Source organism: Astyanax mexicanus, chromosome 2 (genome assembly GCF_023375975.1).
Source record: "Astyanax mexicanus isolate ESR-SI-001 chromosome 2, AstMex3_surface, whole genome shotgun sequence".
NCBI lineage: Eukaryota > Metazoa > Chordata > Actinopteri > Characiformes > Acestrorhamphidae > Astyanax > Astyanax mexicanus.
Genome location: NC_064409.1, coordinates 35,278,051 through 35,295,063, shown reverse-complemented (window position 1 = coordinate 35,295,063; position 17,013 = coordinate 35,278,051). Strand labels below are relative to the sequence as shown.

The window sequence follows — 17,013 nt, the reverse complement described above, 5'->3', positions numbered from 1 at the left end:
GTTGTTTACTATTGTATATCCTTAGTTTCAAACAGTTCAGTGTGTGATTAACCCAGAAGTTCTCTAAAATTGTTTGTTAATATTTAATATGCATTTATATTACATTAGTATTTGAACCGTAAAATATTTGTGTTCCCTCATTATCCCAATAATATGTAAACAACGTTTGTTTTACCTGAATCAATTTTGTATTTTGAATCAACATTCAGAACTGGCTCTGGATTCTTATGGGTCAATTTATTTATTTTTATTGAATAAGCTTGTAAATATGCCTTAAAGTTTTCATGTGACCAACAGTAATGTATTTTATAAAAGAAAAACTGGCCCATTGCCTTCGTTATTGGAAATAAAGGCATGAAATAGTATTGTTGTTGAATTTGATTTTTTTTATTTTTATTATTAAAATATAACAGTTTGGTATGTTTCCCAGTGTCTCCAATTTTTATAGAGGATCCTTTAATTATAAAAATAACACAGTCTGTTTTTTTTGTTTTGTGTTTTTCGTTTCTCCTTAACTTTAAAAACACTCATGGTCGCTTTCACTCTGTACTCCTGCCGGCAGTTCTCCCCACAACAACTCCAACCGGAAACTAGTATACCTACCACTCACTACCCGGAAGTTAGGTGGCGCCATCTTGTGCACAGAGCCAATGGATTGGTAATCTTTTCATGGTGTATCCTGCCTTCTGCCCAATGACTGCTGGGATTGGCTCTGGCTCCATCACAAATGGAAAAGGATTAAGCGATTGACAGTTAATTAATTATTTAAGGGCTGTGACTGTACTGTCTTTTACTGTTGTGTATCTACTTATGATCACTGACTTTTGTGTCTAGCAATATCTCTGCTTAGCACATTTTGTAGATATTTAAATTAACTAGGAATATTTTCTGACAATTAAATAGCTATATTAAAAGTCATAATGGACAAAAGCACTTGCTAATTATCACAGATATTTTAAAAAAAGAGTTAGAGTGTAGTAAATATGTCTTGAGGTGCTGGTCCCTTTCTTTTTAATGCATCTTTCATCTTTAACCTTTGCCACTTCACAACTGATTTTTGTTGGCTTGATTTGGTCCCCTTTCGTGCAGCTTGCTTGCATTCAGACTGTTAAAACATTTTCCTCACTTCAAAAAGATGTTTAAAACAGAACAGCCAATACATTAGTAGGCCATGTTTGCCTTCATGTGACTTGTTGCTGATATAATGTCATATGGAGTGTGGAGGGGTCTGTGTTTTTGATGCTTGATTGATGGCTCTTCAGGTCCAGTTATTATAACAATTCCACTGTGCTTGTTAATACAAAAGGTAACTTTGCGTATTGAACAGTCCAATAAATCTTGCTTGGGGGTTTATGGCATTAAAGTTTTGACCTCATTGTTTCACTTCACTTAGTTGGAAACAGATTCTGAATCTGAAGCTGCACATAAACTGCTGCATAATGATCAACTTTGAACTTCTTTACACTGTGGACACTGTGTTCCTCAGGCAAAATGTGTGTGACTGTCTAATATGTGCCTCAGATAAGTCCTGGCCATTTATTCTGCATTCTTTCACTCTGTCAAATCGCTGAAGTGGACCTCACGCACACACACACACACACACACACACACACACACACACACACACACACACACACACACACACACACACACACACACAGTCAAGCTCGCCAGAAATTCTCCCTGTCTTCCAGCAAAGCATTATGAATCATAATCACATGAACTGGACAACATTACTGGTTTTGAAATATTGTGGAAAAAGTGAAGAATTGTCACATGACTGTTGTTGCTTCAAGTGCTGCATTGCTGAAATAATGCATAATAGAGAGTTTTTTTCTTATGTTGAACAACACTTGGAAAAATGTCAGTATTTTACAGCTGCAAGATTATACACACTCATTTTCATTTTGGGCAGTCAGGTTGTTGTCCTCCCTAACTTTGATAGAAATTATATATATACGCTACCAGTCAAAAGTTTGGACACACCTCTTCTTATTCAACATGTTTTCTTTCTTTTTATGATCTTTTACATTATACATTAAATATTAAAGACGTTAAACATACAAAAGAGCATTTTTTGTAAACAACAAGTGTTAAAACATCCATAATATGTTTTATATTTCAGATTCTTCTAAGCACCACATTTAGCTTTGAAGACAGATCTGCACAGTCTTGGTATTTTAATCTCATTGTCTTAATGGGATCGAATCACCTGGAATAGTTTTCTTAGCATCTTGAAGGAGTTCCTGGAGGTGCTGAACAATAGCTGATGCTTTTTCTTCACGCTGCGAAGCTCCAGCTCATCCCAAATCACCATCTCAGATGATCAGGTTAAGGTCAAGGGATTGTGGAGCCCAAGCACTTTTTGACTACGTAATTTCATACATGTCTCTTAATTGTTTTCATGTCTTTAATATTAATCTTCAGTGTAGAAAATCAAATAAATAAAGAAAAAATTAAGACAAACATTGAATTGAGAAAGTGAATCAATTTTCTGTATTCAGGAAATAGAGACTGTAATAGTGCAGGTGTTTTTGTCATTAAACACAAAGAAAAAAAAACACACACATTCCAGCTCCGCGGAATAACAGAGTTGTTTGGTAAGGAATGAGAAAGGACCTAAAACAATGTTTTAAAACTCAGAATTGTGGAATGTGTTGGAATGTGTTTCCCAAACTAGGATTTCTCAATCCAGTCAAATAATTTAAGGTCAAAGTCAAGCATAGATGCTCTGCTTTGAGTTTATGTGATCTAGCTACCTTGGATAAACATTCTGATTTGTAAAATGTGTTGCTCTTCTTTTTGGGATAGGACTGGGATAGTGTTCAGGCCAGGTATAATGCTAGGGCTCTGGGCACAGATATTCAGCTATTGTATCTATATATACTGGTGTTCAGTATGGCTCATTTTATGCATATTAAGGAAATACAAAATACCCCCACATCATTTCTGAGGTACATTGACCAAATAAAAGTACAGTGATTTCTTTACTGTACCTCAATGAAGGTGAAAATGATATAGGCACATTAATAACTTAATCTCCTTTGCAAAGCTGACATGTCAACACATGCCTGAATATTTATAAATGATCCTGATTGGGAAAATGGTATGGGTAGTTATATTACATAATTCAGCATTTTCTTTCGTTTTAATTATTTTACAACATAAAGAAATTCTACAGGGAGTTTGGCCTCTCAAATAACCTCAATTGAGAAGCAACATCTCAGCTAATTAGTAATATTAAAGTGACAGTCAGAAGACAGAAAAGTTTTTGGTTAGAATGTGAAATACAACATGCATTGTAGTGCAATCTCTATATTTATAGTGAAATAATCTGGTTAATGTTGAAGTAATCTGATAAAATTGGTAGTGTTTCACTTGATCTAGTGGCTGTACAATCCAAACAAGTTTTTGTGAATCCAGTGATATAGTCCATCTATATCGGCATCCGCTAGAATCCCTCCTTCTGCAGGGAATGACCAATAGTAAATCCTCATACGGCCAATGAAGAAGTTACACTATTGGTCAGCTGTAGAGAAGGGGCGGGGCTTCCCTAGAACGGGTGGAGCAATTATCGCGTGATTATTTCATTCGCTTTTTCCTGGTCAGGGTCGCGGTGGGTTCATACTGGAGACACAGGAATACCCACTAAACAGAGGGTACCCATATTTACTAACAACACTAACCCCCAGGACAACCTGAGGAAACCCACGCAGACACGAGGACAAACACACAAAGGTGCTTACAGACTATTATAAAATGTAAACATTCATTTTAATGATTTGACTTAAAAATAACATAAGCGAACATTCCAGGATTTTGGTACATTTCCTGTCCCACCACTTAAATTTCAAATGTACATATCCAAAATATCTAAATGACTATTTTTTGTGAAAAATGTACTTGTTATAAGCCAAACTGTAAAATATGGTGGAAAAATAAGCTCCTTAGATATTATTCAAAAGACCGAATACCTTTTGACCACCTAAAAAAATGGCCATTTTCTCTTGTCCCACTCATTGGGTGACCAACTCCTTTGGCAAATTTAACAATTAAAATAAGCTCTAAATAAATTACTTCCTTTTTTTTTCTTTATATACTTATATAAATATAAATATATTGTAAATATATGTATACATAGCTAAATTTTACAGTTAGCATCTGTTCCTGGGGTAAACCACAACTTAGCCTAGATTTGCAACCCTGTTACTCGCAACCCTGTTACTGTAAGTTACCAAATATATTGCATAATCTAATTTAAAAAACTGCTTTGATACCTGAGCTTGACAAATCAAACTTTTTGACAGTCTATTACCTGTATTTAATAAATATATGACTAAAATGATCAAATTGAAGATCAAATTTTCAGAAGTGACCACCCCTGAAATGTACCAAAATCCTGAAATGTCCCAAGCACTGATTTTTTAAATTAGTTTTTTCGAATGTTTTCGTACGATATAATACAAATACTGTAATACTATAAGTAGTTGGAGAAATTAAAAATAATAAGTGCAATACCACACTTTATAATAAGAGTAACAATGACAGTAATATTTATATCACCCAGAGTGTAAATCTTTTTTTTTTAGGGCTTTTTATTAAGTAGACTATTAACTAGTTAAAACATACATTTTTTACTACAATTCTAAGTTGTTTAAATGACCAAAATCTGTTTGGAACGATGTTAATGAACAGTGTAACATGGAAGAAGCTTAGGTCTATTATTTAAGAAAACACACAGGTCACATTCAGGTCACAATTTCTTGAGGGCCCGACAGGGCCAGAGGAAAGTGTGGGGAAATCTCTGTCCGATCCGGATCGAGGTCAGGATGTTGGATGGTAAGCACCCTATCACATCCCAAACTTTAGAACAAATGTATTGGATGGAGCGTTTATTTCCAGGGAACACTGGGCTTTATATCCCTTTAACCCATGCCTGGCATTACATGTGGTTCTATTGATCCATTCAACAGTTTGTGTGTTTAAATTGGTAGTAAACTAAAAATTGACAGAAATGAAGATACTTGCTTTTCCAAAGAAAGTGACAATATGCACTAAGACTTTATAGTTATTTATGTGGGGCAATGGAGAAAAAATATTTTTTATTCACTTTTCAGTAGCCATAATTTCAGCTATTTTTTAACAAGCTAATTCAGAATTATATAATTATATATATACTATATCTAGATCTATAGATAAATAAGTGAGTGTGATGCTGTAAAATATTCAGATAGAAAGTATGTTTAGTATACTGGATGCTAAAACAGAGGAGAATACACTAATATGATTATCATTATGTGTTTTATTACTTAAACTAGTTAACCCCTTAAAGTGTCACTATACACTTGTATAACTGAATAATAGCCACAGTCAGGTTTCACAGTGCCTGGAGCAACTGAATAATATATCCTACTCTCTTATCTAAGATAGTCTTGTATTATGGGGTTGATATAAAGTAATACTATCAGTATTTGCTCAGGTACTCATTATACACATTGTTTAGTGAAAAGTCTGCAACAAATCATATTGAATTCCAGTGTTTTTTAGAAACATATCAAAAATTTTTTTTCATGAAAAATCAGGGCCTACAAAACGTGAATAAAAGTTCCAGCAAATATTCAGATAACGTTAATATTATTTTAAAATGTGCAGCTTAAATACTCATAACATGCCGTCATATTCTACATATTAGGTGCAAAAACAGAAACACACATCAAAAATAATAAAAATAACTTCAAACCCTCCTTTCAAAAATATGTCTTAAATTACAAAAAAGGCAATAGTTTATATGTAAACATTGTTATATAAATTGTATCTCAGTGCCAAAATATCAAAATGTAGTTCAATGTGCAGTGTAATATATATAGAAGCAATAATAATAATAATAATAATAATAATAACCATACAAAATAGAAGAAATCTAACTTAACAATGTAGAGAACTAATCCTGCGATCTGTGAATATGTATACAGTCTGTGTGTCTTTACAGTATGCAAGAATGTGAGTGCATTTATGCATTCATGCCATGTGCAAGTATCTATGCATACCTTAAGTATTTCCAAGCTTAACATGTGCTCTGCTACATTTTTTGTTTTTACTTTCAGCAAGTTTTTAACTTGTCCAGGTTGAGACAGAGCTTCTCCAGGTACCGCTGCAGCTCCAGCAGGTACAGGTAGTTGGAGGTGATGGGGAATGCAGTATCGTCTTTGTGAACATTACTTCCAGGCTTGGGCAGCGGGCAGCCCTGAGAGACGGCCATCCTCTCCAAGTTACCGAGCAGAGTCTCCAGGTCCGTCTGGAGCTGCCTCAGGTGGGTGGCAGGAGGCACCTGGAGTCTCGTCTGCAGATAGTCGAGATGCGTCAGAACGGAGGTCAGACCTTCGATAGGTGTGTCAGTGTTTGGGCCGAAGTCAATCTCGGGGGACATCTGGAAGTGCTGGGGAGATTATTGAGAAATTAGACATCTGTGTTGAATATACTTATAAAAAATATGTGTATATTAAATATGTATATTTAAAAAAAAAAACATTATTTTGTGTGTCTCAGGTACCTAAAAAGTAACATTTTAAAATGAGAATGATGATGTAAAACCTGCTGGTGAGTTACAAATAAACTATACTAAAAATGTCCAGTATACTAGATTCTAAAAAAAGAGTATATCCTTCAATATGATCATCATTATGTTTTTTTTTTATTAATTATACCAGTTAAACTCTTACAAGTGTCACTATACACTTGTATAACTGAAGAATAGTCCCAACCAGCTTTTACAGTTCCAGTAGTAACTAAATAATATGCCTTAATATCTAATAAGTCTTGTATTTAGTGGTAATATGAAAAAATACTATCCGTATTAGCTCAGTTACTCATTATTCATTAGTGTATATTGGAAATCTTTGTGGTCAAAAGTGATAATTTCTCCGGTAGCAGCAATAGTATTAGTAAACAGTTTCAGCTGTGAAGAGTTTTACCAGCATAAACGCTCAGTAAAAGGTCAGCAAAAAAACTGTTTAAGAAACATGTCAAAGGTTTTATTTCTATAAAATATTTGCCTACAAAACTTGAATAAAAAGTTTCAGCAAATATTTAAATAAAACCAATAATCAATTATTTTAAAATGGGCATCTTTAATACTTATAACATGCCATTAAAAGGTGTAGCTTAAATACATATAATATAAATACACATCAGCCTTTTATTCAAGCGGGGTCACCAAGGATCCCGGACATGGATTAAGTCTATGTAGTCCGAGTCTAGGTTTAATCCATGTCTGTGAAATTACCTCTAAAAGTTATGATGTAGCTCTTAGTCACTTATATTTAGGAATTAACCCTTTTTTGCTGGTCGGCTGACTCACGTAAATACACAAATAAACAGCTTCAAAAAAAATTTCACACATTTAAAAAAAAACAGTCTTGTGTTTTAAATATATGATACTTATAAAATAGATATAAATGACAACAATAATCCCTAAAAGTCACATATTAATAATGTTAATATATAAACTAGATCACTATGAAATTGAATATTATGAATATATAAAGCAATGTTTTTTTTAAATAGTGAAAAATCCTCAAATAAAAGCAGCATGCACTTTGATGCTCTACGATTTAAGAAATTTTACCTCATCTTTAATCTTTTTAATTCTCCCCACAGCAGTTCTGGCCATGATCCGGATCATATCGGTGGTAATTGCTGGATAGCAAGCTGTTAGAGTCACCACAGCTGCCGTTATTGTGCAGAGAAGAGTCAGAGAAGAATTCACCTGCATTCTGAAATGAAATATCAATGTGTTTATTTTCTGTCATCTAGAAACAGTATTAAATATGTGGTAAAATGCTCCGATGTGGAAGCAGTCACAGTATAAATGTCTTTATTTAAGGAAATCAAAAAAAAAAAAAAAATCTTGAAAATAAACAATTTAGAATGAAGAAAAACTTATAGTATCAATCTTTGAATATCAGCACACTCAGTTAATCTAAAAGTTCGGTCTAAAGATCTGATGGTTGATAGTGTGTAGTGAAAAAAAGACTTACCTCTTCATTTGTGCAACAGGACACGAGACATGAAGAAACTTTCAGGCTCTCCTTCTTTTATAGCCCTCTGTGATTGACTCATCGGACTGGGTGAATCAGCATCACCCCCTGCACCAGGAAAGGCCTTTTGGAATCACCATTTTTGCTGCGTAAAGATTAACCCTTTACAGCACATCCAGCAACAGATACACTTACCGGGAGCTCTTCTCTGGGTCTGCAGGTAAAATAACACCTGAAATTGGACGGGGTGAGGAAATACATTTTTATATAAGTAAAAAATAATAATGATGGTATTTTTTGGCATTTTTTTTTAACTCTGTATTTGCTTTTTGGCAGTTACTTATTTTAGCAGCCTATGTATAGCCAATTATGTAAAAGATGACCTAATCTTTAAAATACATAAAGTGAAAGATAACACATTTCTTTAACATTTAAGCTAAATTAATTAAATGTATTTTTTTTATTATAAATTATTTCAACATATCAGGGGGAAAAGGAAAATAGCCTAAAGCAATATTTTGGGAACCCTGCATGGTCAGTACTTCTCAACACTGTCAATTATTATTACAAAACATTTAGTAGCTTTATTAGCCATCCAAGAGTTTTTCACATCTTGTTTGTCCTTGCGAGATGAATTGTAACATTCTTGGACTCTCTTTTATACACTTCTCTTTATAGAACGTTTTACAGATTTTCAGTAATGTATAGGGGAATACAGCCCCATACCCCAACACCACAGAACTTGTTTCTGGGTGCAGGTTTGTTTAGATGTTACATTGAAACATCCGATGCTGAACTGTGTGGTAATGATGCAGGATAGAGTTTATTCTAATGACTCACACACTTAGGATAGTGCACCACCACAAGGACTGTGACTTTGGTCTAAGTTATCTGAGATCTCAAATCATTTGAGGTGCCCACAATATTGCGTGGTGTTTTTTTTTTTGTTCGATAATTTTAAAATGCACAAAAACAAAGACAATACATTAATCTTGATTAAATAAAAAATCCATCCACAATATCTATGGGTCCCTCACTAACTTTTTAAAAGGATTTTATAGCGCATGTGGAGGCAAGGTGTAGTCAGAGAACTTGTGTACTGTGTAACATAAATGGTTAATCTTGGACAAGTTATTTGTCTTGTCAAAGTACAACAATGAGTATTTGTGTAAAATACAGTCATGTCTGAAAATACTGACTACCCTGAAATATCTCACCACTACCTGTCAACATTCAAATTAAATGAAACACTATGGCAGGAGAACCATCTTGTAGAAAAATAAGACCAAGGTAGAGCTTTTGTGAATTCTACTGTTTACCAAAAATGGAATGGAGCCTACAAAGTAAAAAAAACACAGTATCTACAGTCAAATATGGTGGAGGTCCAAAGATGTTTTGAGATTGATTTGCTGCCACTGGCAATAGGTGCCTTCACTATGTTCAAGGCATCAAAAAATTTAAAGATTACCAAAGGATTGTGGGTCTCAGTGTAGGGCCCAGTTTCAATGATGCTTTTAGCAGGACAACCTAGCAGGATGACCTTCCCCAAAAATGGCACCAACAAATAGATGTAACCACAGTGATGGAGAATGAAGTGGCCAGCAGTGGCCAACTTGTAGATCCTATTTATCACATGTGGAGAGATCCTAAATTTGCTGTTAAGAAAATGCACCCTTTAAACTGGAACAGTTTTCAAAAGAAAAGTGGTCCGGGAGGTGTAAGAAGCTTGTTGATTTTTATAGGAAGCGATTTATTTCTGTAATTTTCTTTTCTCCTCTTTCTGTTTTCTATGCTTAGTGTGGCACACACACACACACACTTTTAAGGCATCATACATTTTACAATTTTTGTAAAGATATTTAAGCCTATTTTGTTTAGCATGGCACATTAAAGATTAATCTGGTTAACTATTTTATAACTAGTCAAGTAATTTTGATTATATGATATGTCATACTGTATAATTACATGTATTTATAATAAACATTTCGGACACTATTTTATTAGTACTACATAGTTTTTGAGGCCTTTTAATTTAACTATTTGATATAAAGTCTGTTCATGGTGACTTTTTGCATTTATTTTGAAAAAAAAAATGTTTTAAAACCTATTTATATAAAAAGGTTATGCAATATGCAGTTATGACTAATAGAAATAAAATATAAGCCCAGCTATTGGCTGTTAGGGTTAAATGAAGGAAATAAAAAAGTGCACTGTTTGATGTCGATGGTTATTCAGTTAAGGAAAATGTATAAATAAGCTTTTTAAAATAGGATTCAAGACTGCAGGTTTTTAGGTCTCAGTATTAATCATTACCCACAATTGCATGTAATAAAACTGGAATTTATTTGTCATTAATACAGTGAACTTTAACTAATGTAGTGAACTGTATATATTAGTGCATCTCAAAAAAAATTAATATCATTGAAAAGTTTTGAAAAGCTTTATTTCAGTAATTCAGTTCAAAATGTAAAACTCATATTATGTAGATATATCACACACAGAGTGATCTGTTTTAAGCATTTATATGTTTTATTGTTGATGATTATGGCTCACAGTCAATGAAAACTCAATAGTCAGTGTCTCAGTGTCAGTGAATTAGAATATTATATAAGACCAATTGGTACTGTTGGCATTGTGCCAAGTCCTGCTGGAAAATGAAAGTTCTGTAAGATTTTCTGGGAAAATACTGCACTGAATTCTGGAGGAAGAGTGGAGACACACACAGTCCAAGCTGCTTGAGGTCTAGTGTGAAGTTTCCACAATCAGTGATGGTTTGGGTCTTATCACTGTAGCGGTAGGGCAAGAATAATAAAAACACAAGGTGATCTAATACTGATATACTCATTCCTGTAGAATTTACTGTTGAGTTTGAGCCAGTGTCAATTTATGTTTTTACTCATCTTCATTGAATGCATGGTATGAGATTCCCCATTGTTGACTGCAATACGGATGATTTAGTATTTAGTGATTCATTGGATTTACGCAAAGGGAGCTGTGTTTTTTTACTGGTGTGATTTAGTGTGACAGTTATGTGTATTCCAGTAGGAAAGTTAGGCAAGTTAAGCATATAAAAGGGTGATGTGGAGAAATATGAACGTGAAGGCAGCAGGCAAAAACTGGAACAGACTGGCTTGGAATGGGTGGGTGGTGGGGGGTTGGGGATGTTTTTGAAAGAATTTTCCTTTTAAACTCTTGAAAGGTTTTCCCTGTCTGAATACTTCAGAATATGTTTGAAATGTGCTGTTAAGAGGGATCATAACAAAAATATGTGATGTTTTACATTTGTATGATGCAAATGTCCATATATGTGTATGGCAGCACATACAGTATCAGAACATGTGTGTGTGTGTGTGTGTGTGTGTGTGGGAGAGAGAGTTTTCCATGTAAGATCCTGGAAATGGTGTTAAGTTTCACTGGCTCTGCTTTACATTCCATCTCTCTCCCTCTCTTTCTCTCTCTCTCTTTTTCTCTCTCTCTCAGAGGTGCCTCTTTATGGTCCCTGTGCTGATGTTGGGGCTCAGTATGACACTGATGAAGTGAGCAAAAGGGATTATGTGAGGTGCATGATGTATTTTGGCATATTTTTTGCAACAGCATGAGTATACAGCTTTGTACATGAATCATTAGTTTTAGGGCATCACTGTTGTGACTAATGATGAGTAGTACTTTGAACCGGTACACTTTGCATCCTGTAAAGTATGGTTCAAGGCCTCTCTGCCAAACACTAAACTAATAAAAATGCACTGCAGGTTTAAGGGAACCCCTGCCTGTACAGACTTGTAAGGGTGTGTGGTGTACTTGTCCAGTATTAAAATAATAAAAATAAATATTGGATCAACCATGCACATTAACATCACCATTGGTGATAAGTAAGTAACTGCAATTAATAGGCTGTTTGTCTAAATCACTAATGTAACTAAAATATATGATTCTTTTATCACATTTTTTGGACTATAAGGTGATTAAGCAACATTAGTAAAGATGCCTACATTGAAGTTAGCAAGAGTGTTGCCATGTTTCCCTTGTAATGGGGAAGCACCTAAGTACAGTAATAAAACTAATCCGTAAAAAAACATTTTCTTTCAAAGTCAAATGAGCACTGAATGTTAATCTACACAGATGTACAAAGAGGGTGCTAGACTGAGGAACCCTGAGTGTTCCAGTAAGCCAGCGTGCTATCAGCTAGCGGTTCGTCCAATATAGCTTGTTGGACACAGCAAACATGCCGACTACAGTCCGATATACTCACCTCTGAACAGCAAAATACCTAGTGCTGTGGTTAACAGCAGCAGATTATAAGGTGCACTGTCAATTTTGGGGAAAATGAACTAATTTTAAGAGCGTCTAATAGTCTGAAAAATAATTGATTAAATAAGTGATTAAATGTGTTTGATTAAACTTGAATAATGAATAATAATAATAATAATAATAATAATAATAATAATAATAATAATGAATAAACATTGGCCCAGAACGATGGCAGCATTTCTTGATCATGTTGTATTGTGTTTACAGAGAATGCTTTCTGTAAGTGTTCCTGAGGCCATGCAGTGATTTTCAGTACAGAACTGTGTTTGCCTGTGTTTAATGCAGTGCTGCCTGATAGCCCAAAGATTACCAGCATTCAATATGGACCTTCAACCTTGTCCTATGTGCCCAGGGATTTTTTTCAGTTTCTCTGAATCTTTTGATGATATTAAATTACTGTAGATTGTGGGAATTTCCAAATCTTGCAAAAATTTACATTGCCAAACATTCTCAGACATTGTTTCACCATCTCTAAACAAAATTATTAGGTATATTGGTGACCCTCTGCTCATATTTGCTTCTAAAAGACTCTTTGTTTTTTTGTAGCTGTTTTTATTAGCACCACTTAATTTTCCTGCATTTTGTTGCCCCATCCCAACTTTTTTTTAAGTGTGTTGCTGCCATCAACTTCTAAATGTGGAAATATTTTTCAGAAATTATACAATGTCTCACTATTAACATCTGAAATGTATTCTATGTTCTGTTGTGTAATTAGAGCTGCACTAAACACAATTTTAATTTAGCTTACTCTTAACAGTTGATGTCACGCCTAAAGCAATAATTAATTTGTTATTCCAGCATAATAGTAAAGACAATGATAATGTTGAAAAAATGAAAGTCACACTCTTTAATTTATAAAACACACAAGGACAAACATGAATATTTTTTTGTACTGAGGTTGTACTGAGATTACTTTTCCAAGAAATGCATGCATGAGTTCTCAGATGGCTTTTGCATGTGTTGCTGCTGTGTTCTGCCAAGAACAAACACCTATAAGTATGCATTCTCAGCTTTTTGGATGATGTAACAGTTGAAACATGTTGCTCACTGCAGGACTAAATCAGATCCAATTAAATCAGTTAAAGTCACATTTTTGTGGTTTTCCTCCAGAAGGAGTTCATTCATTGAAATCCTGTAATAATAAAAAAAAAACTTCCTCCAATAAAAAGATTAATACATTAGTGAACAGTGAGGCATACAGAAGTGTGCAATAATTTAGATTCCATTTTATAACCACCTTTAATGCATGTTTAGAGCCATAGTCCCATTGGAGAACTAATTGTTTCCAATTTTCATCCTTCTAGTTGATGGATTGAGGTTATTCGGAATAACTGAATGCATCATTCTTTTCTACTCACTTTGTGCAATTCATGCTTTTTACTAGTAGAAAAGTGAAATGTGTTCTTGTTTTTGAATGTGTGTGTGTGACATGACATGTATTTGACATGGCAATATTGGCCAATTTTATTCTTTTGGGGGGATATAATTAGTGTATAAGGTATCTGTAACTGAAATGAAAATATTTTGTGCATAGGTTTTTAATTTTTTTAGGCAATACATAGTCATAATAATGCAAACACCATTGATTTACTAATTCTGAAATTTGCTGGAGAAAGGCTTTTTGCTTTAAAGATTAAAACACACGTTTGCAGCCGACCCCATGAACCAAGAAAAAGCCTATCAGAAGAAAGATTTATGGTCAGATGAAACAAATATAGATTGCTATATTTTGAGAAGTAAAAGTGAAGCATTCATTCCCAAAAACACTACCTGCTGTGGTGGGGGTGGTGGTGGTGGTAGTATTATCCTCCAGAATAACTGGAGGATAATACTCCAGTTTTTTAGTCTTTAAAAAAATGTTGCCATGATCTTTCCAATTTACTGTATTTTTCGCACTATAAGGAGCACTTCCAATGATCGTCTATTTTCTGGTCTATTTTCATACGTAAAGCGCGATTATAAGGCGCATTTTAAGAAACACTATAAGGAACCTCTGATTCAGCAAGTCTCGCCGCTGGGTGGCTAACTAAGTTAAGTAAAGCTAAGCTAAATCAACAAAACTGTAATAAAAAGTTTATTTTAAAGTCAAATGAGCACTGGATGTAAATCTATACAGATTTCTCTCCTGAAAACGGTTTATTTGGGTGAGTAAAGCACTTCCGTTTATTTACAGTAAGCTTAGATTCTTGAATTTCTCCAGCACTAAGGCTGGAGCATTAGCATTAGCGGCTAATCATTAGCATTAGCGGCTAACCATTAGCCGGTAATGCTAATGCTGATGCAGCAGTACTAGACGGGGTTAACATGCCAACCTATCTTTAATTTATGTTATGACTAGCTAACCTACTTTTAAATTATAATTTATGACTAGCTAACCTAGTTTTAATTTATAAGTTACAACTAGCTAACCTAGCTTTAATTTATAAGTTATTACTAGCTAACCTAGCTTTAAGTTAACTAGCTAACCTAGGTTTAAATTATAAGTTATGACTAACTAACCTAGCTTCAATTTATAAGTTGTATTTAGCTAACCTAGCTTTAAGTTAACTAGCTAACCTAGCTTTAATTAATGAGTTATAGTTAGCTAACCTAGTTTTATTTATGTTATAACTAGCTAACCTAGCTTTAAGTTAACTAGCTAACATTCATATATAAGTTATGACTAGGTCACTTAGCTTTAATTTATAAGTTATAACTAGCTAACCTAGCTTTCATTTATAAGCTATGACTAGCCAACCTAGTTTTAATGTATAAGTTATAACTAGCTAACTTAGCTTTAAGTTAACTGGCTAACTTTCATTTATAAGTTATGAATAGGCCACTTAGCTTTAATTCATAAGTTATAACTAGCTGACCTAGCTTTAATTTATAAGTTATAACTAGCTAACCTAGCTTTAAGTTAAGTTAACTAGACAAAACACTACTAATTTTTTTTTTCTGTTGATTAGTGAAAAACAGTAATGCTATTATTTTTGTGTTTTATTATTGTCTTTCACTTGGACCACATTGGGTAATGTTGTTTAATGTTGTTGACCTGTGATCCTCCGTGTTGCTTCCAATTGTGGCACATTTGTTATAACACAGCAAGCATTCACCATTTCATCGTATTGTACATTAAAGTAAGTAAACAAAACCTAACCGTGTCACCAGCCTGTCTCTGTAGCAGACCCGTGTCCTAAAATCCCACAATGCACTGCATCATGTTCATGTCTGATGATGACCCTATTCTCTATACTCACCTCTGAACAGGGAAATAGCGATTAGCGGCTAATGCTGCTGCAGCCTCGGTGCTGGAGAATTAAACTAAAACTTCTGTATAATGCTGTACTTTAGCAGAGTCTGCTCTTTACCACCTGACTGTATAATTCATATACAAGGCACACTGGATTAAAAAGCTCACTGAAGATTTTTGGGAAAATTAAAGGATTTCAAGTGCTCCTTACAGTGTGAAAAATACGGTAAAGAAGAATCATTCAGGGTGCATCAGAATCGCATCGACTGTATCATGAAATGTTTAAACAGTGTAAATAACAGATTCATCACATGTCAAGAAGTGACGAACAAAAAAGGAGACCATTGTTGTATATGTATAGTTTACTGCTGTAAATGTAAAAATGATCAATGTATCAGATATCATTAACAGTGAGAGTCTGATTTGAAGTTATTAGAAATAAGACCTATCCATTCATATCATTCACTGCTGTCCCATACAGGAAGTATGACTGCGGTTTTTGGGCCAAACAAAATATTTTGTCATCAGAACAGTTACTGGAAGAAGCCGTGTCAGGACCGCCTTTGTGAAAATTCAGTCAGGCAGCAGACTGGAGCCCTGCATGTGCTCCTGTTTTACTGGAAACCAACTCTAAGTTACAGAGATTTTAGGGGCCTTGGGATCTGTTTGCTTTGCTGTGGATTCAGACTTTATGTCCCTCATGACAATTGTAAGGTGTCAGACAGCCAAATGCAGGCTAAATTATTACTGTACACACACATAAACACACACACACAATTATTTTCACACATTTGCACACACAGATAATACTAATTGGAATGCGATGTGAGCTCTCTGTACGAATAGCTTGATGAGTTAGTCTTATTTAATTGATAGCAGTTTATACCCCCCCCCCCCCCCCCCTTTTTTAAGACTCTGTTATTATGATCTCCGTGACAGTGAGCAAGTGAGCACTGACCCTCTAATTTCTCTTACGGTAAGTTGTGCTGGCACAGTGTTTTCTCACATGGATTCATGCCTCACTGAGACCTAGTTATGTGAAAGAGAAGTTGACCGGTGTAACAGGCTGTTGGCTCAGGTTTAGTCACTTGTTTTGTGCTCAGTTTACAGGACCAGTTAAAAAGTGAGTGAATGATGATGAGCCTGTAAGCACGTCTATCATAATTTAGTATGTACGTGTCTCAGTGGCACGTCTCAGTTTCTCAACTTTCTTTCTTTTTCTTTCCAAATATCTTTAATAGTATTATTAAATGTTGTTGCAAGGCAAATAATGCTTAGAGCTTGTGGACGGTAGTGTCTAAAAGTTGACCTTTGAGTGCTGACTGAGAGTTCACTTAAATGTGCTCCATATTTTAGAATTGCAGAGCATCAGATAGCTGACCAATCCTCCTTTTTTTGTGTGCTGTAGAACCCAACTGGTGGGTTGGGATCCAAAAG

General features: G+C 34.5%; 1 protein-coding gene across 1 annotated transcript; it reads right to left on the bottom strand.

Moving 5' to 3' along the window:
- Positions 1–5,557: 5,557 nt before the first annotated feature.
- On the bottom strand, positions 5,558–10,022 carry lepb (leptin b). The gene is made up of 3 exons (XM_049474273.1): positions 8,037–10,022; positions 7,625–7,772; positions 5,558–6,436 (listed from the first exon to the last, which is right to left on the bottom strand). The coding sequence occupies exons 1-3, from the start codon at positions 8,042–8,044 to the stop codon at positions 6,101–6,103; spliced, it is 492 nt and encodes a 163-aa protein (XP_049330230.1). The 5' UTR covers positions 8,045–10,022; the 3' UTR covers positions 5,558–6,100.
- Between the last annotated feature and the right edge of the window lie 6,991 nt (positions 10,023–17,013).